This window comes from Gobius niger, assembly GCF_951799975.1.
Source record: "Gobius niger genome assembly, chromosome: 9".
Taxonomy (NCBI): domain Eukaryota; kingdom Metazoa; phylum Chordata; class Actinopteri; order Gobiiformes; family Gobiidae; genus Gobius; species Gobius niger.
Genome location: NC_136860.1, coordinates 33936208 through 33963904, shown reverse-complemented (window position 1 = coordinate 33963904; position 27697 = coordinate 33936208). Strand labels below are relative to the sequence as shown.

General features: G+C 42.1%; 1 protein-coding gene across 2 annotated transcripts in view; it reads right to left on the bottom strand.

Annotated features, from left to right (window-relative positions):
• Positions 1 to 27697, bottom strand: part of sema5ba (sema domain, seven thrombospondin repeats (type 1 and type 1-like), transmembrane domain (TM) and short cytoplasmic domain, (semaphorin) 5Ba) — a 517318-nt gene that overhangs the window by 201633 nt on the left and 287988 nt on the right. For both annotated transcript variants that reach the window (XM_079563383.1, XM_079563384.1), the window contains exon 5: positions 27288 to 27333. In XM_079563383.1, the coding sequence (XP_079419509.1) occupies positions 27288 to 27333 (46 nt within the window). The remainder of the gene's footprint in view (positions 1 to 27287; positions 27334 to 27697) is intronic.

Genomic DNA, 27697 nt, shown 5'->3' with positions numbered 1-27697 from the left:
AACGTGCTACTAACACATTATCCACAACTCTGATGAACAATTAGCTTAGAATCTTCACTGGAGAGTGCTGGAGAGTCTAAGGACGGGGGACGCCCACGCCGCTCGTCGCTACCTCCTATTGGACATTATATTTGCCTGGATTCACCTGAACTTTTAATTGTCATATTTATTGCTCCGTTTTATTGCCTTAATGTTTGGTGCAGCCCTGTGAGGCGACTTCTGTTGTGACATTGGGCTATACAAAACCATTAAACTTGAAACTTGATGGCTTTTTATTGCATCACGGTCATTGGTTTCCCCAGATGATTAGCCTCTGTCAAGCTTTTTCATTTTCATATGGGGGGAAATGGAATTTGCGAACACTGCTGCGGCCCGTGCTGTTTATTTCCCCCTCGAGTTGTGGGACATTCCTGCGGGTTTTGGTCCTTAAGACGTTTACTCAGGACACTTCCTGTTTTACCAGGGGAAACATAAACCTCTGAACTTCGACCCGAACCTCGACCCTCGAGAGGAGACGCTTCACCGTGGGACCGAACCAAAGCAAACAGTTTAACAGTGTGGGTCAAGTCAGGGATGATGGGAAAACAAGAAACTTTACATTTGTAGGACAATGAACGCAGCTACTTATCAGACAGACAGTGGATGTTTAAATCACAGTAGTCCATGAACATGACTCATAACAGGCCATAATGAAAGGCTCTGTTGCCTGTTCGTCTTCAATATCAGCAAAAGACAATTAAAAACTACTCCAAGACATACACTGCGTTCCAAATTATTATGCAAATTGTATTTTTGTGTTAAAAGGTAAAAAAAAATAAAAAAAATAATGAAACTTGTGGATGGTATCATGTCTCGGGGCTCTATGAATCACTGACATTAATCTCAGAGACCTGGGATGATTAGTTTTCAGGTTAAGCCCAGTTAAGGGAAAAACTACTGAAAAAGGGTGTTCCACTTTATTATGCAGATCATCATTTTCAAGCAATATGGGAAAGAAAAAGGGTCTGTCTGCTGATGAAAAGCTTGAAATAGCTGAATGCCTTGGTGTAGGTATGAAAACCTTTGATATTTCATGAAAGACTAAGTGTAATCATCGTACTGATAAGAGATTTGTGGACGATTCAAGCACACTCGGGTTTATGCAGATAAAGGCACAATATGGACGGTTTCTGACAGACAAACACATCAGATTAAGAGAACAGATGCTACAAAGCAGCATACAGGTATTTGAAGCTGCTGGTGCCTCTGGAGTCTCCCGAACATCAAGATGTAGGACCCTCCAGAGGCTGCAGTTGTGCATAAACCTTCTATCCGGGCCTCCCCTAAACGGTTAATTGAAGCTCATGAACAGAAACAGCTGCAGTGGCTCAGAAATACATGAGGACTCATTTTCAAACAGTCTTGTTCACTGATGAGGCCGTGTGACCCTGGATGGTCAGATGTGTGGAGTAGTGGATAGTTGGTGAATGGCCACAATGTCCCAACAAGGCTGTGACGTCAGTAAGGAGGTGGCGGAGTCATGTTTTGGGCCAGAATCATGGTGAGAGAGCTGGTCGGTTCCTTTAGGCCCTTTTGGGCTCCCTGAAGGTGTGAAAATTACCTTTGAAAAATATGTGGAGTTTCTGACTGACCACTGTCTTCTATGTTACAAAAAGAAGAGCCGTGCTTTCCCGAACGAAATCCTCTTCATCCTGTAAAGAATACCTCTGCATCACTGGCTGCTATGGGCATAAAAGGAGAGAAACTCATGATGTGGACCCCATCCTTTCCTGACCTCAACCCTGTTGAGAGCCTTTGGAGCCTCAACAAAAAAAACTTCTATGAGGGTGGGAGGCAGTTTTCATCCAAACGGCAGCTCTGGGAGGCTATTCTAACATCCTGCAAAGAAATCCAAGGAGAAACTGTCCAAAAACTCACAAGTTTAATGGATTTAAGAATTTTGAAGCTGCTATCACACAAGGGCTCCTATGGTAAAATATAACTTGACCTGTTAATATTTTTTTGATTGAAATAGTTTTTGATTTCAGTAGGTATGACCTCCTAATGCTACACATTCAACAAATGACCATTTTCAGTTAATTACAAGCTTTAAAATGTATTGAAACGATGAGTTGCATAATAATTTGGAACAGTGGTTTTTGAGGTTTTTACTATATTTATTTTTGAAAAAAATACTGTTATCACTAGGAAATTTTTTCCACCACATTTAAATGATCCTCTACCAGCCAAAGACTTGAAAATTATGCTGACTCTCATTTGAGTTGACAATTTAGAAAATCTTAGAAAAATGTCATTTGCATAATAATTTGGAACGCAGTGTAATGAAAGTCTTTCTTCTTATATTTCAATTTCCCAAACTCATTCTGTATTGGACAACACTACACAGTGCAGTTCAGAGTAAGATCTTCCTCCTGCAATGTCTGAGTGACCCGAGATGCCAGTTTATTCTTGCAAATTGCCCGTCTAGCCGACCGTTAGAAGAGTAAGTGAAGCAAGAGTCAGCTTTACATGGAAGTGCGATATAAGCAGCGAAAACAATCAGTTCAAAGTTTGCTTTAGGTCAGTGGTTATACATCTGGGAGAACACTGCTCTGGTTTAGCAAAGAAGAGATGGCTCAGAATGTGGATGCACTGTGATCGCCCGATGCTTCTGAAGCCGGTTTGGACACATTTCCTTCTTGAAACACTTACACGGTACAACTAAAGTGAAGGATTATGTGATTTTGATGGACATATATCATGCTACCACATTGCTCCTTCATCACAAACATAACTAGGAAGGACTGTTTGGTCGTTCTTCTACTGCTGAACCGCTCTGATCAGTATCTCCATGGATTTCATTGTGTCAGATCAAACATGAAGGATCCTCCACATGGACTGCATCCGGTTTCTGAAACATTTGGAATAACCCGTCCTGTATACATAGTAATTGGTGTAACCCGATTCAAACTGCGACGCACGGACAATGTCTCGACGCACGGAGAACACCCTGACACAAATACGCACCGTTTGCGCTTCTTCTTTCTGTATCCAAGGACGACGACGACAACAGCAGCAGATCTCGCTATCTGGGTGCTTTCTACCGTCAACAAAAGACCAGTATATTCATGTCTTTCACCGCATTAATAAAGTAATTGGATTCCTCCTCGCTCCAAAAGTGCTTCGCTGTGCTGCGCCTGGGTTCAGCTCTGCTTCTTGTGTATTTTTCTGTACAGGCAGCGCCATGCAAGTACTTCCTGTACTCAAAAAACACAGAGATCGTTTACAAAGCGTTTGCTCATGTGCAAAGCGAGTAGCAGTCGTCATTTATGCAGTTTTTACTCATGCGGGATTCTCTCGTCTACATATCAGATTTGGGGCCATAAGACTGTAATGCAGGCAACATCAAATAGTAATTTAAGTGCAACATGGCAACAGAATATACTTTTATTTTTCAGTTTGCACCTGCTATTTAGCACCTGCCTTGGTAAATGATTCCTTGCGGATGTGCGAAACACTAGTTAATGTTAATATGGGGATATTCCGATATGCATATAACCAAATGTTTGGGTTACAAAAGGTTTAAAGAGGGGGTATTATGCTTTTTTCAGTCACATAGCACCAGTCTATAGCACAATACAATGATGACCAAACCTTCTGTTGGTCTGTAAATGCAGTAAATTAGAATAACTGCCTTGTATAAAATGTCTCTCTCAAAATGGCTGTAGTGAATGTCTTGAAATAGGCCTCTGTCTCTTTAAGAACCTCTGAGCCTTTCCGACACGCCCCCTCCACACGCTGTCTGTGGCATCAGTGGGGAGGGGGTTCTGCTGAGGAGCAGTGGTTGGTTACTCGGCTGGTGACGAAAGCTCGGAGGCGTCTCCAGGAGGTGGGGGCGTTCCTAGGAGGACTCAGGCAAACCTATCCCTAAAATGGCCGCCATCAGAGTTTTTACAGATTACTCAGAAATACGTGAATGTGCCAAGGCAACACTTCAGGCATGTTTTTAATGAGGGAATGACAGAATAACATGATGTAAAGCTTGAAAAGGTCAATTTTGCATAATACCCCCCCTTTAACACAGGAGTTATATTCTGTTTTTTTGCCAGTGTGTACATGGCCGTGTGCAACCATCCATCCATCCATCCATCCATGCCATAGCCACCTCAGCTGGGTCCTTCCGACGTGAAGGAGCAGCTACTCTACTTCCGAGCCCCTCCTGGGTAACTGAGCTCCTCACCCTCTCCTTTCGGTCATTACCCAAATCTCATGACCATAGGTGAGGATGGGAACGATCTGTAAATCGAGAGCTTTGCCCCCGACTCAGCTCCCTCTTCACCACAACAGTCCGATACAACCGAGTGCAACCAGGTTATCACTAATGTTCCGGTTTTGAAATGGATATGACTGCATGTAAACATAGTCCTCACAATGTCACCGTGTCATTCCCACAACTGTCTAGAGAGGGCGCCCCGGGCCGATATGAAACACTGTCCAGGCGTGTCTCATTCCTTTCTTATTTCGAAAGGTAAAATCTTAGTGCTGAGGTTTGAAAGAATGTTTTTTGTGCATAATGGTGTGATCACTTTAGCATTGCTTGAGTTAAATCGCAGTAGTTTGCAGCCTATAATGCTTTTTTTCCCCATGACAAACGTTAACCCATAGCGCTGCACACAAGGGTAATAGTCAGAACATCTGGTCCAGCACGATACACGGCATTCAGAAACACACCAGGACTGCACTTTCTGCTCTCCTGCCGGTAAAAGCAGTTCGACTATAGCCATTTAATAAAGAGTCGCCTTATCCGCCGTCCACAAAAGGCCAAACCAGTCAGAACGGCCCGGCCCACGGAACAGTGCGTCTCTACAGCGGCCTGTACCTCCAGCGCCGGAGCAGTGGACTGAAATATGAACTGCCCCTGTGGTCTTCGCACGATTCGCTTCAAATATTAGCTTTGCTGGAAGGAGCAGAGGTGAACGGGCTGCCTTTGCAATTCACACGGAACGCACTTGCCGCTGAGTTGAGTGGCTGTGGGCATAGCAACCGCGACAGACCAGCATTGTGAAGTGATGTGAGGAGTTTGGAGCCGATGGCGAGTTACAGGAGTTACAGAGATGCTTGTTCTTTCCAGGAGCACGGCCCGCTTATGATCACACACAACGAGGGCGACAACAGGATGTTTCTCGTGTTTTGTCGAGTGGAAGTGACCTGACATCAGTGCGTGCCATCCAGAGAAGCTTTTTTTACCCATCGCGTCCAGTGCGATTGAACTTAATCTAATCAGTGAAGTGATCAAAAGGTTGAGTAGTTTAGTGAAGAAACCGCCTACTCAGTGTGACCAAAGGAAGAAGCAGGTCACATCTGCACGACTATAGTCAAAAAGTCAGTCTACAACAGTGGTTCTCAACTGATTTGGCGTCATCACAGTAGGGTGAAGAGCTGCGACCCAAATAAAAATGGATTTGGTCTTACGTATTGCAAAAATATTGTGTTTTCTCCACAAATCGTTGTTGAACAGGCATTAGATGAACCCAAAGAGCTGACGTCATGATGAAAAGAAGCTGAGTCCAAATCAAAATCGGTCCAAGGACGAAGCCTTCAATCCGAGAACCAGGGTGTTTAAACGCACATGCGATAAAAAGCGATCGATCTGCGGCAACACGCGTTAATTCAAAACGTGTCAACAATGTTGTCTTTGAAAATTGACTTGAAACGAGTATATTTAGGCATTTGCCTCTTCCCATAACGTTCGTGTCCGTCCAGAGAGGAGAGAGGAGGAGACAGGAGTTAATCAGAAAGGAGAGCGTTGCATAAAACCCCCGTTATCTCCGGATCTAGAAAAAAATCTCGTAAATGATTTTATATAGAATGGGGGGTCCACACTACACGACTGGATTCAGTGCGATTATCGAGCGTCTGGGGGTTCACACTTAACGACTGAGAATCATAAGAGCGAACACACGATTCTGACAAACAGCTGATGTTTTATAACATAGCGCGTCTGTCGTCTCTACGGCTTCGAAAACTGACCCCAAATCCACAAAGACAGGCCTGTGTTTGTGAGCGTGGGATAACGTGTGTGTCCCGATTGGTCAACGGTGTCAACAATGTCACAACACCGCAGCGCTAGCTTACTGCTACTACGAAGCTTCAACTTGGCTATAGTTCTGTCACATGGAGATAAAAGTCGGCGACAGGAAGAAACGGGACGTATTTCAGTGGATTTAATAAGAAAAGGAGACGGGCGTCAACCTCAGGATGGAGGAGACAGCGGAGGAGACGGAGGAGAAAGCGGGGAGGCTAGCCGCCGTTAGCGGCGAGGTGAAGCTAAACAGTTCATCTCCAAACTCAGTAAGAGCCGCTAAACTCTGTTCGTGGTTGAAATGTAGCTGGAAAAGGTGGTTGTCGTGAACTTTTGGTGATATAAAGTTGTGCTGTTTCGTGTGTGGGGCTGTGGCCATGAAATGAATTGTTTGTGCCGCTGGTTTAACAGAGAAGTGAAAAAAGGAGGCACGGCGGGGTTTTTCTGTCTTTATATCACCCACAGTTCTCCTGTGCGCGACCCGACTCTGTGTGACTGCCTTCGACTAGACACGACTCGATTAGACTCGGCACGATTGAGAATTAGAGCGAAATCGGGCATAAAAGTCGTGTAGTGTGTGCTGACCTTTAGATTTCTCAGGAACCGAGGCATGTAGAATCAAACTGTTTTCACCTTCTCGTCTTTCAAACGAGCTAGCATGTGTCCATAGCTATAACACAGAATACGCTGTGGTGCTACAGATATCATGAAAAATGGTCTGGACTGTTGGCACTCTTCAGCTAAATCCCCAAAACAGCGCGGCACTCAATGTGTTAACAGACTCAGATGGTGTTATTACACTTTCTCAGAGGATAAATATTGAAAGAAATGGCTCGCGACCCACTGAAAACGTTTGTGACCCACCAGTTGAGAACGTTCTACAGACGTTATATCAGAGAATGTTCGGTAATAACGGCCAAAGCCCAAAGAAAAGCTTGATCCGTATATTTTTCATACATAAAAGTGAAGGTGTCGTCCTGTACTGTAGCTGCACATGCATTAGTGCTAATGGTATTGTTACGTACGGTGCATTAATCCACATCATATGGAGCAGCAGAGCGAAAGCCCTGCTATTGTGCAACTCACGAACACAATGTGGAGCTCTCAGTGTCGTAATGTTCGGGTTTGGAGAAATAGGCCGAGATGGAAATGCTCCAGCGCTTCACTACAGGAGCAGATATTAGTTTTCATGCACACGCACACAGACAAATGTATAGAGCGCTGGATCATAACGCAGAGTGTGGATTCAGGAGGACGCGCTGATATGTGCAGCAGGTAATGGGCTGTTTACATTCCCCCTCCGGTGTCAGCCTCATCTCACTATGAGCCCAAACTGATGGAGAGACATGAATTCAACAAAGGAAGAATTCATGGGGCTGCTTGGCCGGATTTCAAAAGATGTTCTACTAGTTTGACTGTAATTCACATAATTTAAAGGGACTATACAGAGACCTGTTCACCACAAATACCTCTAAAATCCTGCACTGTCGCTCAGAAAGGTGTTAATTCGGGTCCGAAGTGCCGTCATGCGCGAGCTTAAAGGGATATTTCAGGATTTTTGACATAGGGCCTCATTTCCTAGTTATCCAGAGTGTTGTTGATGTCTGGAGATGTATTTTTTTGTAATTCATACAGTCTTAGAGGCGCTAGGCTAGTGCATGTCTATGGTATCAGCTAGCATGCATTAAAAACAGTCTGACCCGCTCCACAGAGCACCTGAGGCAAATCACTTATAACTCCAGACTAACCATATAAATGTCTGTGTCGATAAAGTCATTTTTGGAATATAACTGACCTTGTATCACATATTTTCTAGCAAATCACTCCGCCGCTGCGTAGCTTATACAACCACGAAGCTGATGCTGCTCAAATATTTGCCTTAACCGAGTCCATTTTCCCCAGTTTGGCTTTTTATTATTATTTTTTTGATCGGTATCACCAGCAAAAAGAACGGGAAAGGCGGTCGTAGAAACAGAAGCAAAATCATTAATGTAAATAATAAATAATAATGGTCCCAAAATTGAACCTTGTGGCACACCATGCTCCACCGAATTCCTTTTAGATTCATGTTTTTTCATACTGGGCTTTACCCAAATCTAAAAGCTTCTCGACTGGAGATCAACAATGTAAAGCCTCATTTGAAAGCTAAGGCCTACAAAAGTGATGGAAACTTTTCGTCACGTCACCACATTTTTGTTGTTTTTTGAGCTATTTTTTCTATCATTTTTTTGTTTTGTTTTTCTCATGTTTTGGTTGACTTTTCATCCCCTTTTTCTCACTATTTTGATGCTTTTCTTTTTAGCTTTTAGATTTGGGTAAAGCTCGGTTGAGGCGAGACTGGTGGCCCTAGAGCCAGTGGCCCTTCTGAGCTCTTCCAGAATGGACATGTGGCCAGTCCGACCCTGGCCTCAGGTGCACTGTGGAGCGGGTCAGACTGTTTTTAATGCAGGCTAGCTGATACCATAGACATGCACTAGCCTAGCGCCACTGAGCTCAAATATAAGAACTGCATGAATTAAAGAAAAAAACATCTCCAGTAATCAACACTCTGGATAACTAGGTAATAAGGCCCTATGTCAAAAATCATGAAACATCCCTTTAATATAGAAGCTGCAGTTACACATAAGACCTGAGGTGGCTGTAGTGAGCATAAAATGACTAACTTGCATCTAGCCCCTTTAAAGTGTCATTAAAAATCTAAATCTGTAAAGGATTGAGTCAATTTTGTGCCGTTTTTAATTGGAACCCCTTCCACAACACAACGGCTGAAACTTTAAAGACCATAATTTGCAAATCTGTATGATTACCGCAATAAAAATGAATCCGATTTGTGATGGATAATTTCTTACATAATTAATTCACGACCAAACCATAATCAAAATGTATTAGAACAAACTTTTAGACACCCACTTTCCCCCAATTCTTCAGAGACAGCTAACTGAATGCAAATTTGCTATAACTTTTATCACTCTTCGTCTTATGCTAATGAATGCTCTGATTATTTTTACTCCTCGCTGTAGCTTTAGCTCTAGAGAACCAACCCTTCGCCTTTTATCCTTCCTAACACAATCCCCTGAGATGGCACTTAAGATGAGTGCGAAGTGGGGGTCAACTACAGAGCGACCTCCTCACACAAATCAACAAGCAATATCTAAAAAGGGCCGACTTGAACCGAGCGGAAACTTTCAAAGTGCAGAGAGATGAACAGGGTCTAAACAGCGGAGTGCCCTTCGGAAATTTAAACCAATCATTTGCCCGATATTTGTTGCAACTCACCGCTCAAAAACATACACCTGATTTTTTTTCCAGTAAATCTCGAAAGACAGAGGCTTTAAAAGGCAGGATGGATGTGGCTCTTGAGGTTTGCCTCCTGAGCAGGTGGAGAAACACTGAGATTGTCAACCAATAAAAACAAAATGAAAAGGAACAGAAGGGAACAGTTTGGACTTTTGAATTATTGTCTGAAACTGAACGGCATTTTGGTCAAAAGACTAAGGCAGAAAGGAGAAGCCCTTTATTATTCTTTGATGTCTGTTGCTGTATTGTCCCTTGCTGTCAGCTTGATAAAGGACTTTTCCTTACAGAGTGGGTTCAATGCACTTTCCAGGTATTTTTTACAATAATGTCAAACACATCTTTACCACTGTCTTACACTTTGTTGGTTAGAAAATGCAATATTGATCCCTTCCCAATTGTCCAAGGCGATCTGATTATTAGCCCCTCCCCCTTGCTGTGCAGCCCCTCCCCTTTGCTGTGCAGCAGTTTCAATAGAGAAAAAATACACTGCTTGGTGTGTGTGGCCATAGAAACAAAAAGGAGAAGCGCCGTTCGATCCTAATTTATGCTAACAGTTAGCAAGACGGCTATAGTCCAGGAGACTTTTCAGAGTCCGTTAGCCTGCTCAATGTATTTTTCATATAGCTGTTAGCATTAGCATTCGACCACATTTAGGTCAAAGCCTAGTTAATGTACAGACCTCCTACAAATGAATGTATTAAAGTGTCCTCTGAGATAAATGTCTGTGTAGGCTCTCAGTCGTACAGGCTTTGTCCATCTTCAATGAAGGTTCTTGAGTCATCTTCTGGACTCTGTTGTTGAAGCAATAATAATAATAATACATGTTATTTATATTGCAAGTGTCGATTACAAGCCCCTAGAAGTGTCGAACGTCTGTCCTGTTAATGAGGCTGAAACTCAGCCCAGGACAGATCAATAGGCAGCTGAGATTAGGGTCGTTCTCACTGAAACTTGGGTGTGATTTAAGTCGTTATAGGACACAGAATTATAACGACTTAAAATACGAAGATGTTTACCTTAAGTGAGAATAGCTGTTGATAGAGGGGAGGGACTAAGCCAAGCTGAACTCCTCCTTGGTCTTTATCTGGACTGCGGGCTGAGCTGAACCTTAGTGTGCTGACAAAGCCTTTTGGATGAGAGGCAAAACGTTCAGACGTGTTCAATTTAAATCGGGTCCAGGATTCGATGCCTAACAAAATGTGAGCATTTGTAGGAACAGGCTCAGAGCTAAAGGCATTTCTGTGACTTCTGTGTGGCTGTGTAAGGAGTGTTTTCACCTCACGATGAGAAGACTAGGCTTAGCAAGAGATGGACGGGTGAGGGAAGCATTTCCTGGATACGTAAGACCTCAGAAGGAGGCAATGCGAAGAAAAGCTACAGAAGCTTCAAAGATAACAGAATGGTGCACGAGCTGCTCGAAAGGCAACTCCAGGTCTGTTTAAGAAGATAACAAGCACTAAAAAGTAGATTTGGCATTGTACCCTCGGTCAGTGTGCTACAGATCTTTTGCCTGTTACAGTTTTTATGTTTTGACCCCGTGAAAGCGGGGTCAAATTTTCACTGATTTCATGTAATGTACAAACTCTATCCTTTTGCATCATTTGGAGACAATCACTGTCAATGGTCTTGGATGTTTTCGACTCAAAGAAAATCGATTCTGGAGTCGATATCTTTGCTAAGGGTGACGCAATCTGACCAGAGACAGATAAAAGCCTTGTGGAGCGCCTTGTGGAGCGCCTTGTGGAGCGCCTCGTGGAGCGCCTCGTGGAGCGCCTCGTGGAGCGCCTCGTGGAGCGCCTCGTGGAGCGCCTCGTGGAGCGCCTTGTGGAGCGCCTTGTGGAGCGTCTTGTGGAGCGCCGTGTGAAGCGCCTTGTAGAAATGTTCTGGCGTAGAGAGCGATCAATATCCCATCTCCCGTTAAAGGCTACAGCGCGAAGACGGCAAACCGTACCTGTGTGTGCTTCTGTGTATCACTATGGGACTACTACAGCGAGGAGTAAGAGGGAGAAAGTGAGGATTCTTCAAAACAACTCGCCCGCAAGGTACGAAAGGAAAAGGCCAAGGAATCTGCAAAACTTACATGTAAAAGACGAAACGGCACTTGTACTGTCAGTCTATTTGTGTTGGTTCATTCTCTGGACGTTTAATTGGCTTCGTAAAAAAAACCTCAACATTTTTACATAGTATTTCTATTTTATTACTAGCGACAATAGCTATAGTCATACACTCTCTTTCAAACCCTCACTGCTATTCCATCCCATGATAATAAATCCATTTGAAAATATTCCCTATTATGCGAACACTCTCCTCGGTGACTCTCCAAAGTCTGCCTCAAAACAAACTTTGGCTGTTCTGCAGCTGCCCGTGGGAGGCGGTGAACTGTCAGCGGCACTCGGTCACCTCCCGCGTGGATACAAATGTATAATTCTGCTCTTCAAGCCATGGAATAAAAACATAAGGATATCTACTTCCAACGAGCTTCAAAGCCAATGCAAAACAAGGGCATCAATATTTATCCTCACATCAAAAGCGCTTTTTTTTTTCCAGGTGGCCACACATCTGGAACGATGGAAACTATGTTAGAAGTTTGATCTCTTGGAAACACACCAATATTGTGCCTTACTACTTCTGTATTTCAAACGATAATCTGAAGAAGAAGTATGTGTGTTCAGCAAACAATATGAATAACAATGAACTGGGAACTTCCTACAGAGGCTGCACTAAAGAGGTCTGGTGCCTGAAACGTCACTCGCTTTGTGTGAAGAATTGAAAGATTGTTTACTGTAAATTACTGGCATAAATTTGAGGGTAAAATGTGGTTTTCTGTCATTTTATGTTTTCGTATAAAAATAAAGCGTAAAAATGGCCAAAACATTGATATTTTCAATGACATCCATATCAGTAATCGACAGAGCCAGGTTTAAAGCAGAATTAAGTAACTTGTTTACCTAAATAAATCCTTTCCGTAGTCCCTCTGGGGGTAATACAACTGTTAATGGGATGACTGGAGGGTCTTTCATCTCCCCCTGGTGTCTCCGGCCAGAAAACCACAATTGCAACTTCGCTGCCACTGGGTAGGAGTCACCAATACACATTAATGGAATCACGAAGAAGAAGCTAACAGGCTAGCAGGCAAAGCTAACTGTGGGCTAGCGCCACTTAAACAGTATCTACAGCCAAGTTTGAGTGAAAACAATGATCTCCATGGATGTACAATATCCCTCTCTCCCTTTGTCTTTTCTGTCAGCGTAGTTTTTACTCTCACGGACAATAATGAGTAAACAAACGTAACATGCTACTACACCAGCAGTGGCGCTTATGGCCTCTAGGGGCACGAGTTACCTAGTACTGCTTTAAATCTATGGATTTATTTTGTCATTTCATTACAAAGATTTACTCTGAGAAGGTTTTGGATGTCTTTTTTGATTTTAGAATAGAAAACAGACCGAAATAGAGTAAATATTGAAAAATCTCTCTTAGCAAGTTTTCTGAATATTAACTACAAGATGTTCAGTTCTGTAGGTGCTGCTTAAGTAAGAGTATAACAAAAAACCTTATTTTGAGAAAACAGAATATCAAATTTTGCAGCGCATGCACGTGTATACTCCTGCGGACCTTTTGCGGGTAGCGTCTTCCACAAACGAAATGACTATATTTGGATTCCATAGCCTTGTCGGGATGCTTCAGTTGACAACGTGGATACCAAACGTGTCAGTGTTTGTAGATGAATATGCTTGGGAAACGCAGCGTAGTGAATTTCTTTGCAAATTTCAACCAGCGTCTCTAAAATGGTGAGTTTGGATACGACCCAGAGTCGCAAAAGTGGAAGAAAATGGATGGGTGGTGGATGGATGGATGGATGGATGGTGGATGGATGGATGATGGATGGATGGATGCATGGATGATGGATGGATGGTGGATGGATGGATGGATGGATGGACGGATGGATTGATGGTGGATGGATGGATGGATGGATGGTGGATGGATGGATGGATTGATGGTGGATGGATGGATGGATGGATGGATGGATGGATGGATGGATGGATGGATGGATGGTGGATGGATGGATGGATGGATGGATGATGGATGGATGGATGGATTGATGGTGGATGGATGGTGGATGGATGGATGGATGGATGGATGATGGATGGATGGTGGATGGATGGATGGATGGATGGATGGATGGATGGATGGATGGATGGATTGATGGTGGATGGATGGATGGATGGATGGATGGATGGTGGATGGATGGATGGATGGATGGATGGATTGATGGTGGATGGATGGATGGATGGATGGATGGATGGATGGATGGATGGATGGATGGAGGATGGATGGGTGGATGGATGGATGGTGGATGGTGGATGGATGGATGGATGGATGGATTGATGGTGGATGGATGGATGGTGGATGGATGGATGGATGGATGGATGGATGGATGGACGGATGGATTGATGGTGGATGGATGGATGGATGGATGGTGGATGGATGGATGGATTGATGGTGGATGGATGGATGGATGGATGGATGGATGGATGGATGGATGGATGGATGGTGGATGGATGGATGGATGGATGGATGATGGATGGATGGTGGATGGATGGATGGATGGATGGATGGATGGATGGATGGATGGATGGATGGATTGATGGTGGATGGATGGATGGATGGATGGATGGATGGATGGATGGATGGATGGTGGATGGATGGATGGATGGATGGATGGATGGATGATGGATGGATGGTGGATGGATGGATGATGGATGGTGGATGGATGGATGATGGATGGTGGGTCGCCAGGTTTTTACTGTAAAATTTACAGATTTATTTTTTCTAAAATACAGATTTTTATGTATTTTAAATCTTGTTACCTTAAATTGCACAAGAAATGGGTTTTAAATTAACAGTAATAAACCATGAAAAAACAGCTGTAATTACTTTCAACTAATTTTAATTACAATTGTCCTGTATTTTAAAAGTTTTTACCGTAAACTGCACAAGAAATGGGTGTTAAATTGAAAGCAGTAAACTGTATTAAAAACAAGTGAAACAGTGCTTGACTGTAAATTGAATAACAAGGATCCTGTATTTTTACATGTATATATGAAAGATTTCACCAGCCGTGTCTCGCCTTAACAACTTTATGAACTGTGAACCCAACATCCCGCACCCACAATCTGTTACTCACTTGTCGATACTTATACTGTTTGGCCCAAACTCTATTGTAAGCCTCTTCCCTGCCTCTTCCTGCTGGTTTTTCCTGCGTTGCCGATCGGCGGGCGCCTTGAGGACGGCGCTTGTGGGTGGACAGCAATCAAGACCCTAATACTGGCTCCATCCAGCCCACAGTAAGACATGGAGGAGCAGCGCGGGGACTCAGCGGGCTTTAAAAGACTTCACACAGACGCGGTTTTTCGGGCAGTAGCAGCAGTGAACAGTGATGGTGAGTGGGCAGCGCGGTCCCTTAGAGAGGACACCGTAGGAGAGGCTGAGCGAGAGAACAAGCCGCTTCCTGACAGAGGGAGCCGAGGTAGCGGTAAGATCAGAGAGGTAATGACAAAGAGGAGGTATGCGCTCGTCTATTTGTGGCTTCATGTGCTGCCGGAGATGTGAAGGTGTTTGGACGTCTTGCAAGAGAACAGCAAATAAGTACAGTCTTTGAAACGGAACTGCAAAAACACTGCCAAAACTTGGGCTGTTTGGGCAAATTTAGACACGAGAGCAGAGAGTCTCACGCAAGTTTGTATCAACACGTTCACTGGCAACACACAATCCATTAAATCAATGGCTGCACAATGACCATAGGACTCTTGATTTACAGTAAAAAGGTCTTCTGGTTTATATCTAGACTGTGCAGCCTTTCTGCGCGGAATTTACATGTGTGCGGGAAGGTCTCACCCCACTCAAAATTGCAGGGTTTTCATCTATTGTAGTGATGGGTCGGTCGCGAACGAGTCGGTACAAAGAACCGGCTCTTTTAAGTGAACGATGAGAGCCGAGTCTCACCCGTGAGCCGCTTTTTTTTTTTTAAAGGTCGCATGTTTATCAAGCTTTACGTGCACCTCTCCGTGCTACATTAGAGAAAAATAGAGAAAGGCAAATGCTAAAAGAGAAAAGAAAAGAGTAAGAGATTTCGATTGGGGAGAGAGGGATAAAGGAGGTAAAACATCTGCAGCTGCAGCCCGGCGTCCGCCAGGAATGAACCTGCTGTTTACACAAAATCAAGACCTCTACAAACTTAAACTAATCCATAAACGTAGTCAGTGCATCTCTAGCTTTTAGCCTCATATTTTCAGTTTTATGGTTACGCTGGGTTTGTGGAGTGAAAAGTAAACAATGTGATCACACGGGGAGCGATGATACTCGCAATGTCGGCCTTTACTGCTCATGTGTATCAGGCCATTGCAAAAATGGCTAAAGTTTGGACTTGTGATATCTGGAGTCTGTGTCCCTCTCTCAGTGCGAGGCTGCAGCAGCTACAGACATTACATTGACATGCAATTTTCATTGACTAAAACTAGACTAAAATTGAAAAAATAATTTTAGACCAAAACTCAACTAAAATTAAATTACATTTTAGTCAAAAGATTAAGACTAAAACTAAACCAAAATATGTTGTCAAATTTAACACTGTTCCCCTCCCCCCGCTCCACAATCAAGGATGAGAGCAGTATAATTTGTGTGTTTGACAAATAAAAAATGCACTCGTGACCAGGGGAAGGTCTCTCCTGCACATCATTTTGGGTGTTATTTGTGGCAAAGTTGGCGGAGAGTGAGTGAGCGCTGTCAGAGCGGCTGCAACAACACGCTGATCAACAAGCGAAACAACACAACATCATTTGACTCTGAAATATGGCGCCCTATGCAACTCATGTAGTGTTTGCACTTTCTCTAACAAGGCACAACAAAAGGGATTCCTAACCTTTTCTTGATAGAACTGGCATTTTAGCAAACAGTATAATAAATCAGTTACTTGACCCAAATTCATGTGCTGTAAATAAAGGAATAAAAAGTGAATGATGCTCGAGTTATGGATATCACTTTCATGCTTTCTTCAGATTTCATTACTGCTCCATTTTGCTTCGGGCTTGTTTCTTTAAGACCTTTATAATATTGAGTTTGTGGCCAAGAAATTAACCCATGCTTTTACTTTTACGCCAATTGTTATCTAAACAAAAAGGCAATTTGATGTTTGCACGTAGTGATGATTTGTAACAAGGCTGTTAAGGCTACATCCACATGAAGACAAAACGCTTATGTTTTCAGAAACTTTCTTTGTAAGCACGAAGCAGCTCAGTAAATGTGTGCGTCCACATGGGTCGACTCAGGTCTGTGAAAACGGCGCAGTTCATCTTCCAGGCCTGTGTGAGGCGCTGTGACGCTAACACAGATGATAGAACAAGATGTAGAGGCGCATGCGCAGTAAACCTTTGTGGAATGTGAACAGTGAAAATAAAACTGATTCAAGGATTTAGGATCTACAGAAGAGACGAGGAGGAGAGTTTATTCTTCAGACATGACGGGACTAAAGCAGAAAAACCTGTCAGTGACTTTTACTGTCGGCCATGTTTTTCTACTTGTCACCTGTGGCTTGTGGACGGCAGTGGAGCAAAGAGGGGCGGAGTCAAACCATCATAGATCCATGAGTAAAACTCATTATAAGGTCAGTAGATTATGGATCACAGACACCACTCTGGAGTTGTGATGTCATCGTTTTTGGAAAAGTTGCGGAGACGACGTAACAACGGCGCAACGTAAACGGCGTTTTGAGATCTTTCCACTCTGGGACCTAGTTTGGAAAATGTTCGTTTACAGACCCCCAAAACGCCGGCTCATATGGACGATACACTGGATTGATAAAATATCTTTGCGTTTGGTCCTCAGCTTGTTTTTGTGTGGACAGGGCCTAAATCACCTCAATAAAGTCGACTGGATGACAGCAGACATAAACATGTTGATCGTCCATAATTTGTGATGTTTGAGGCTAATGGTGAGTGCTACCAGGATAAAACGCAGTGACAACAGATGACCCAATTCTGAAAACAAATACTTGTTACTGGCATCTAGAATTTACAGTAAAAAGGCAGTCGACCATCGCTTGTATTGGCAGTGAGTGGACTTCAAATCCTATATAGGCCACTTTATGTTGACAGTCAGTATATCATCAACACCCGGGTTCACACCATGTCAGCAGTGGTACGTTCTCTCTACGCTTTCCACACCTCCGACACTTGTTTTGTTAATTATCGGTGTCTCGTTTCTTTCGTCCTTCTCTCTCTCTTGTCGAGGCGCTGTTTACCAGAGTCCACAGAGGCATCGCTCTCACCCACCGCAGACTGAAAACCTCCGGGGAACAGGCCAGAACCCTTCGAAAACACAACAAGCAGCGGCCGACAGTAAGAAATGTGTCTCCGGGGGATATGGAGCGTCTCAGGGGAGCGCTCCTGCTGATAGTAACAAGTCTGGAGAAGCGTTTTACACAAAGGACAAGGAAACAGGCGGAAAATCCATCAGCAAACTCACTCGCTAAACTCAGGATTAGATGCTTTTTTCAGGCCACTCAATTTGTTTTGCTGGTTTGACGAATACACAAAGAAAACGGTGGAGAAACAAAGCTACAGGTTACGCTAATTCAACTTTTGGAGCATTTTACCTTGTTTTTGTTCTGTTCCCACATGAAAACTGTACCTTGGGTAATGTTTTGCATAGTTAAGTCATCTCAAACAGCATGCTGGATTAAAAATTGCAGAGTAAAAACAAAAGAGGATCTGCCTTTAGTTTTTGTTAAGTCAGCGTTGTGACCTGTGTATAGCTAACAGCTATTATTTTTTAACTTTATTCAAATGACTCATTTTCATGTTGTTGTTTTCCAGTGTAAAGTAACACTTCTATGAACAAAAGTTACCAAAGTTTTGAGTTGTGACGTGCCATAACCATGTGATGACATACACAATGTACAATAAGGTAATTTGACCCAGATTATTGCTCATTTAAAGTGACAGTCTGGAAGTATAAATGTATTACATGTTTTTTTTTAAATGTGCAAAACCACCTGGTCTAGCATTTTGATGTAGAGTAAGTAATCATATACTATATACCAGTGGTTCTCAACCTTTTGGAGCCGCGACCCCCATGATAACAGTCAAAGGGGTTCGTGACCCCTGCTCGGGTCACATTTAGGGCTTTTCCACCATGGTGCTGGTTCTGGGCTGGTTCTGGTGCTGGGTTGGTTCCATAACTGACTTGGTTTTCCACCAAAATGAGAGCTGTGCCTCTTGTCATAGCAACGCTTTGGGAAGTCAACATAAAACATGGATAGTAACATCTTACTACAGCCACTTCTGGTTATAAAATACAGAAAAATAAGTTTATGTTTCTGTCACAGCAGCCGTTAACATTTTGATTTCTTCTTTCTAACTCTTGTTTTAGCTAAAGAGCATAAAGCAAAACAACAGTTTCCTCCACAGAGACTGTTTCTCCAGGAACTTCTAAGCACAAACTAACTAATATTGATTGTTTGTTGGAGGAGAGAGCCACGCCCCCAGCCGCTGACATCACTGGAGCTCGTTTCTTGGTCCAGCTTTTAATTGGTTCCCAACCGGCACCAGATTTTGGAGCCAAGAGCCAGCGTTTTTTCAGTGGAAAACGAAAGAACCGGTTCTGAAACTGGAACTCGCCCAGAACCAGCACCGGCACCAGCTTGGTGGATAAGGGCTAATTGTGAAAAATAGGAACATTAGCCTACATAATTCTTAAAAAACAAAGAAAAAAAAAAACAAATGGCTGAGATAAAATTCATCAAACTACGAACTAACAATGGCACTCTGGTAAAATAGCAAACACATGCTACAATAAAATATCAGATTATATGCTAATGAAAATATGGCTATTTTATCTAAATGATCTGGCCCCCAGGTTGAGAACCACTGCTATATACAGTATATTATTTTTATTTGAAGTCTCCCTTTCCCAGATCTCAGCGACTAATCAGAGTCTAATTAAGTATCCCTCTGTGTCGGCCAATGAGACGAGCTTTTCCTGTAAAGGTCCAATCAGGAGGGAGGGGGAGGAGCTTGATCATTTAAAATTCTGTTCCAGCTCTGCTAATTTTAGCAAACTAAGAAGGGCTTTCTGGCTAAAGGGAGGAGGAATTTAAAGAAGGGTATTCTGCTTTTTTCACATAGCACCAGTCTATATCACACTACAATGATGACCAAACCTTCTGTTGGTCTGTAAATGCAGTAAATTAGAATAACTGCCTTGTATAAAATGTCTCTCTCAAAATGGCTGTAGTGAATGTCTTGAAATAGGCCTCTGTCTCTTTAAGAACCTCTGAGCCTTTCCGACACGCCCCCTCCACACGCTGTCTGTGGCATCAGTGGGGAAGGGGTTGGTTACTCGGCTGGTGACGAAAGCTCGGAGGCGTCTCCAGGAGGTGGGGGCGTTCCTAGGAGGACTCAGGCAAACCTATCCCTAAAATGGCCGCCATCAGAGTTTTTACAGATTACTCAAAAATACGTGAATGTGCCAAGGCAACACTTCAGGCATGTTTTTAATGAGGGAGTGACATAAAAACATGATGTAAAGCTTGAAAAAGTCGATTTTGCATAACACCTTCAAATTTCACTCCATCTCTTCTCTCTTTGCAAACTTACAGACCATCACTTTAAGAGCAAACCTATAAAGATGAGATTTTGGGCAAAACAACTCAGCAGCAGTCATTTTAACAGACTAACTTGTGCTTTTAATAGATCACTTTGGAAAGAACTGTTCACTGAGAAAGGCTTGCGACCCACTATAAATCATTCCAGTTGAGAATTATTGTTTTACGCCATATCAAGAGAAGATGTGAAACTCCACGATTAAAAAAAAAATCTTATACCAAGACTTGTATGTTTACTTTATACCTTGACAGTCCTCAGAATGTCTGCTTTAAAGCTAAACAAAATGCAAGAGGTGATTATATAGTTTAAAATGCCCTTGCAGCACTCTCCTCTATTTGTTACTTTATATGTGATTCACTTCTTTGTGGGTCACTCCTCCTCCTTCACACTGATTGCCTTTGCCTGCTCTCTCTCCTCTCTCTGCCTTTGCCTGCTCTCTCTCCTGCTCACCGAAGGCTGTGGCAGGTGTTATACCCATGTGCCTCAACAGAACAGACCGTACCAGCTTCAAAAGGCCACGGCAATAGAAACACGGTCTCTGCAAAAAAAACAACACTTTTCAGAAAATCTTCGGGGCACAGAATGTTCGACAAAATATTCCAAATCTGAGGCACCATTTTAGATTTTAAGAGGTCCAAACTTTGAAAAGGTCTTTTAAAGGGTCCAAAAGCTGCACTGCTGAATCAGAAGGTGCGGCGCAATCATGTTTTAGCTGATGACAAGCTTCCCTTAGTCCACGAGAAGACTGGGCAAAGTCTGGCACGAGACCTACTGTTGGCACTCAGAGGGAGTTTCACTGGCACCAGGAGCTGATAATGAATAAGACATAACACCCGATAGTTTCTTAAGTTGAAGTGTCAAAGAACAGAAATATGCACTTTTACTTTTAAATAAATGATTTGGAAAAGTTCCAGTTCCAGTTTGGCTTTACCCCAGTCCAAAAGCTTCTGGAACAAAGGTGTGAAAATAGCAACAAAACTGAGACGAAAACAATGATGGAAATGTGGCAAAAAAAGTGAGAAAACATTGACAAAAAAGTGATGAAAAATTTATGAAAAAGTGGCAAAAAATGGACGAAAAAATGACAAAAATGTGACAAAAAAAATACAAAAATGCGACAAAAATTGTTATAAAATTTGACAAAAAAATACAAAAATGTGACAAAAAATGACAAAAATTGGATTAAAAATGGACGAAAAAAATACAAAAATGTGACAAAAAATGACAAAAATTGGATTAAAAATGGACGAAAAAATGACAAAAATGTGACAAAAAATGACAAAAATTGGATTAAAAATGGACGAAAAAATGACAAAAATGTGATAAAAATGTGACCAAAAAAATGACAAAAATGTGACAAAAAAAATACAAAAATGTGACAAAAAAAATGACAAAAATGTGACAAAAAAAATACAAAAATGTGACAAAAATGTGATAAAAATGTGACAAAAAATTGACGAAAAAATGACAAAAATGTGACAAACAATGACAAAAATGTGATAAAAATTAGACAAAAAAAATGTGACAAAAAAATTAAAAAAAAGGTGACAAAAAATTACAAAAATGTGATACAAAATTGCCAAAGAAAAGTAAAAACGACAAAAAATGACCAAAAAGAGTGACAAAAATGTGATTAAAAAATGACAAAAAAAATGACAAAAAGTTACAAAAATGAGTTGAATACCCAACGAAAAAATGATGGAAAAAAAAATCTGATGACGTGAGGAAAAAGATCCTCTCGGTTCAGGCGGGAGTCAAGAGGTTAAACCTATTAAACATTATTACAGTACACAATGCCGTATACAGCGCACAGCCTTTTTTCAGTGGAATGAAGTTCGAGACAGCTGATAAACTCACTGTTCAACTTTTCTATTGCTGCCAAGGTGAATTCCTTTGACTTTTCTAAGCTCGATGCCCAACGCACTGGATCACTGCACACGCCTATACCTGCCTCAACAAACTCCAGAGGGACATCTAGCAATATACACCTCACGGAATGAAGCCGTCGAGGTCATTCTCGCAGTTCAAGGTCAATGTGGGCCTTAACGAATGAACGACTGAATGAAAACCCCTCGCTCTCGTCACAGAGCAGCTTTCAGGGGCGTTTCATTCAGGGGCCGGGACCATTAGCACCAAATGTAACCACATCCACCACCACAGCTCAGTGTCAGCTTTCCCTTTATGTGCGAGGCTATTAGAAGGTGTATGGATGGGTGGGCTTTGTAGGAGGCCCCGGTGGGAGTGAATTAGATCAGTCCAATTCAATTTAGCTTAAATGTGGGGCTACAGAAACTCACAGGAATAGCAATGTAAGGTTTGATCGCAGGCGAATGGGGAAAACGGCAAAACCAGGACAAATATTAGCGGGTAAAGAATTGCAATTGTAATCAAAGTCACTATGACGTGGACTTGAAACATATTGGCCAGCTTTTCTCCAGGTTGCCATTACTCGGGTCTAAAAGCTTCTTGAAAAAAGCATCAAAACAGTGACAAACAGTGTGTAGCAACAGAGAAGTGACGAAAATGCACCAAAAATGTGTCAACAAAGCAACACAAGACCAACCAAAAAGTGACCAAACATCAACAAAACAATGGGTGTCAAAAAAGCAACAAAAACGTGACAAAACAGCCACAAAAGTGTGACAAAAAAGTGATCCAAAACACGGCAAGAATGTAAAATATTCATGAAGCCCAACTAGTGAAAATGTGCATGGTTAAGGTGGGGGTTTAGCATTTAGCTCAGAGTTAGCATTTAGCCCAGAGGACACTTGTATAAGCTAATTTGTATCTAACATTCATTAATGATTTGACCTCACCTAAGTGTGGTTGGTTGAAAACAGCTGAAAACATCTGGATCGTTCATAATTTGCAATGTTTGATGGCTATAGATACAGACGGCATCTCTGGAATCGCCCATAGATGGTCATGTTTCAAACAGTTAAGGGGGAAAACAATTTGGAGAAAAATCTAAAATTTCTCTAATATATTTAAAAAACGACTTTAACAAATGCAGAATTAAAACCATAGTTTCTGCTAAAAAAGGATGCAAGGACATGGAGAGGAGCAAAGTGGTTCAACAGCCCATGAATACATAAATAACTGCGAATCGTGCTAATGCTAACACTAGATAGCACTAGCTACGACTGCCGTTTTTCCACTTCTACTGAACAATCTGCTGTGAGTAAATATCCATATGGGCCTGATTTAATGTGTGATAAATAAGTTCATATTCCACCAGAATATGGCTAAAAAAAAATTGTGTTTCCCAAAAGATTCTATTTTCCCCTTCGGTGAAGCCACACCCCCTTCTATGACATGAATCACAGCTCTACTTCCGGGTCCCGAGCTGTGCGAGAAACCACAAAAAACTCTTAAATGCCACAATCAATATTTCAGAAACTCAACGGAGAGTTACTGAACATACTTATTTATCGAGCCCATTAGCCAAAAATGTTGGACCTACTGCTATAAAAGTAATATTTACCAACATCGGTACATTCGGGTTAGCGGAGATAAATGCTAACGGCGCAGCAGCTACGCTAACCCTGGAAGTAGTGACTTTAGTAAATAATACTTTTTCAGCAGTATGTGCGGCATTTTCGGCTAATGAGTCTGAGAAATCAGTAGGTTCAGTAACTCTCCGTTGAGATTCAGAAATATTGATGGCTGTTTTTAAGAGTTTTTTTTAAATGTTTTTTTTTTTCTTACATATTTGTCGGTCTGCTAGGACCCGGAAGCGGAAGTCGTGAAGTCACACTATAGAGTTCGGGAAAGTCCACAGTTACCATGGAGATCGGCCATCTTTGCAGCTGTTAGCATATATTTCCATTGACTAACATTAGCTAAAAACAATAGAAAAAGTGTAGAAAAAAGCAGCGGAACAGCTCCGTTAGCTGCTGAGTTACTGCTGGTAAATACATCGAACTCACTGTGGTGTCCAAGTGTTTTAATGTGAACAATAACTCCAGTATTTCAACTTTTAAAATCTCCATTCGTTTACAATTGCAGCTAATCCCATAATGCTTAGCGAACTCCATAGGAAAAATACATCGAGCAGGACGAAAAGACCGGACCCTGAAAAGCTGGCCGGACGAGACGACTTGCTAACTGTCCACACACATTAGGATCGAACGCCGCTTCTCCTTTATACGTCTCTGAGCAGCCCTGTTAGCCGCGTTAGCCGTGCTAGCCTGTATTAGCCACATTAGCTTGGGGCTGTCGGTTGCTGTAGAGTTGCATCAGGCAGAAGCGACTCATAATGTTCCCAAGGAAATCACTGTCACACAGAAACCCACTGCAGTTTTTGACTTCAGCTCTGTACGAGTGTCTCCGCCGACTTTGTCAGAGTTTCTGAAGCTGTGAAGCACATCTAATCCACTCTGCTGTCTGAAGAAGAGCTTTTTGTATTTTTGGCTAGCATGACTTTACAGCAATAAACCCAGGAACTGTGGCAAGGGTGGCAAAGAAGACTTCTTGGAAAATGTGCTTTTTTTTTCACAAATATCCTGATTTCTATGTGGCTAACAGGCTAACAAAGCTACAATAGACTAACATAAGGGTTCTCAAACTCTTAGGGACCTCTTACCGAAAGAATTGTGTAATGTTACAATGAATCCGGTAGTTTAAAATCAAATCTTAACTGAGAGTGTATTGTTCTGAGTAATAATTTTTACCATCAATCGTTATAAGCAGTTAAGAATATCATTATAAAGTTTGATATTCAGTGAATGGCTGGACTAGATTATGCTATAACTTCGGCTCTGGTGATTTTACAATTGAATACTTTTAAAGTTCACACTGAGAAAGGAGCTGAAGGCGGGAGCTGACACGCTGGGATCAAGCGGCGTCTTCATTAGGCAGCAAAACAAAGAATATTACGCCATTATCACTTCATTATGGCATTATTGCTCGCCCCCAACTGTTTGAAATTATGTTGTTGAAATAGAATTGTGACATAATGAAAGAGCTGCTGCAAGACTGATTTGGTCAACATAATCCTACGCCACAACCAGATAACTTATTTGTCCCTGTAAAAATAAGTTTTAGACATCTGTTCTTGGCACCTATCTCTCAAGTCACTTTAACTACCGGCATGAATGTAAATGCAGTAAATGAATAATACCACGACACCAGCCTGACCTGGTCTTTACAAAGACGTGTAGTCTGGGACCAGTCTGGGACCAGTCTGGGACCCGTGATCGACGAGCAAACCCACCAATCAGAGAAAAGCAGGATATGAGTCTAGTGCACAACCTACAGTATGTTGTTTCTGTCACAAAGACTAAAGCTTAATGCACACCAGAACGCAGCGCAGCCATGTGGGATTTCAACACACACTGAGAAAGGCTTTACTCAAACCGTTCAAGGCTTCAACCTCTTACCCCCCGCCTGAAAAGAGTGCTTTTCCTCCAGTTCAGAATGACCAAAATCGAAAGCTTCTTGGTTGGAGAGCAGCAGTGTAATGCCTCATTTGAAAGCGTTTTTTGTCACTTATTGTTGCGTTTCCGGCACATTTTTTATTGCCCTTTTGTAATGTTTTTGTGTCATTTTTTGTTGCATTTCTGGCAAGTTTTTTGTCTTTTTTGCTGCTTATTCATCCTTGCTCTTTTATTCCGATTATTTGTTCAAAGCTTTTAGATTTGGGTAGAGCCAGACTGGAGAGGTGTGTTAAGAGGTTAAATATGTGATTTTGAACTTTAACAAAAATAAAATAAGACACGCGCTGCAAGAGAGGTTTTTCACAGGTTAAAGGTACACTGCGTAACTTTTTGGACTATGCTGTTGCCATCAGTACAAAATGTGCTCCTAGTGACCAGCTCAACACAGAAAATGCAGTGGATAATCAAAGAAGTGATTAGCATGAGAGCCAAACCTGTTTAATCTCAAATTCTGCTGATTCTGCTCGTTTCCATGATCTCCATGGAAACGAGCTAGAGACGCACCCACTCCAGGTAAAGTTACAGCCATGTCTTTGGAGAGCTGAGCCGCTCACAGCAAAGCCACTTGTTTGTTTGTACATTGATGAGGTGTTTTTCAATTATGAAAATATCTGGCGTAAAATAAATGCTTATATTTCAATATTTGTATAGGGTAAAATCGACACAGACTTTTATATGGTTAGTCTGGCGCTATAAGTGATTTGCCTCAGGTGCTCTGTGGAGCGGGTCAGACTGTTTTTAATGCAGGCTAGCTGATATCGTAGATTTTCGCTAGCCTTGCATTAGCCTAGCGCCACGAAACTCTTCAAACATAACAACTGCATGAATTACAAAAAACTAGGAAATGAGGCCCTATGTCAAAAATCCTTAAATATCCCTTTAATCTCTTCTTCGGAGAGTCAGAAAAGAGACCGTTCAGCAAAAACACAAAAGGGCAGTGAAGGATATTTGTCACATGGTGAAGCATTACATACATTCTTGTTACTTTAGTACTGGTTAATTCGACAACGCAGCCTGTGATTGAATTGATAAAAAAAACATTTCAAGAGAGCACAGTTCCAGACGGCCTTTCCTCTGAACAGAAGCAAAAAGTGGAACCAAATACAAAGTTAAATCAATATCCATATGTCTATAAAGCTTCTGTCACTAAAACAAGAAGTAGTAACTAAATACTAACACAAAGGAACGTACAGATTTCAAAAGCATTGCCAGAAAAGTGTCCTTAGTAATATATCTTTTCTACGGTAGTGATAAAATTTGACACAGCAATGAAAGACAAAGCAGTCGACGACAAAAGCCGCACTTCCAAAGCAGTTCACGTAACAGTAGTTTGTAATTGTGCAGCCGCTCTAACTCGCCAACACTTCGCATCACTTCCCTCGTAAAACAGCTCCTCAAATAGAACGAGGCACAACATTCAATTAGGAGAATGGGTTAATTAAATCAAAACGCGGCGAGAACAGATGCCTGCCGCTTCTGAGCTTGTTAACAAAAGTCAGAAGTCTATGGCCTGGTGATGCTATATATAGGATTAAAGATAGAGCTTCTCGTGGTGTTGTGTTACTCTGCCTTGTTAGTCGGTGTCGGGCGGGATAACAAGCACGGTCTGAACATTGCACCAGGCTAATAACGAAAAGAGGATGGATGTTTCTCTATGAAGAAAACAAACAGGGAATAGCTCACTCTTCCAGGTGTCATGCAAATTAACAGCACTTTTCTATCAGTTATCAATGAATCTGAAACTGCTGAACATCCATGTGGCAGGCCAATGATTCAACACAAATCCAAGAGGGAAAAAAGCCAATTAGGTAAAATCCAAGAGCCTACCTGTATGAGTGACATGTTGCTGAGGTCCAGTCGGAACAGGTAGTTTCTGAAACGGAAATGAATTAACACATAAATAGTTTGCACGCACAATGCAAGACCCAAAAACCCAAGATGATATTGAGAAACATTACATTAGAACTAATGCTGCCACAACAAAGCACACTTTCCCACTTCTAGTCCGAACCATGGGAACATATTTAAGTTAGGGGGTGCTGAGGGACAAGATTTCCCCCGTTTTTCTGTGCTTATCTCCTGTTTATTAATATCTCCTGCAGGGGCGGATCTAAAAAAAAAAAAAAATCACGGGGTGGCAAGCAAGGTCAGGGATAATTCCTGGGGTGGCAACACATTTTACAAAGTTGAATGTTTATAGCAAATGTTTAGCTTGATCGCAAAGCAATTTTTCAGTT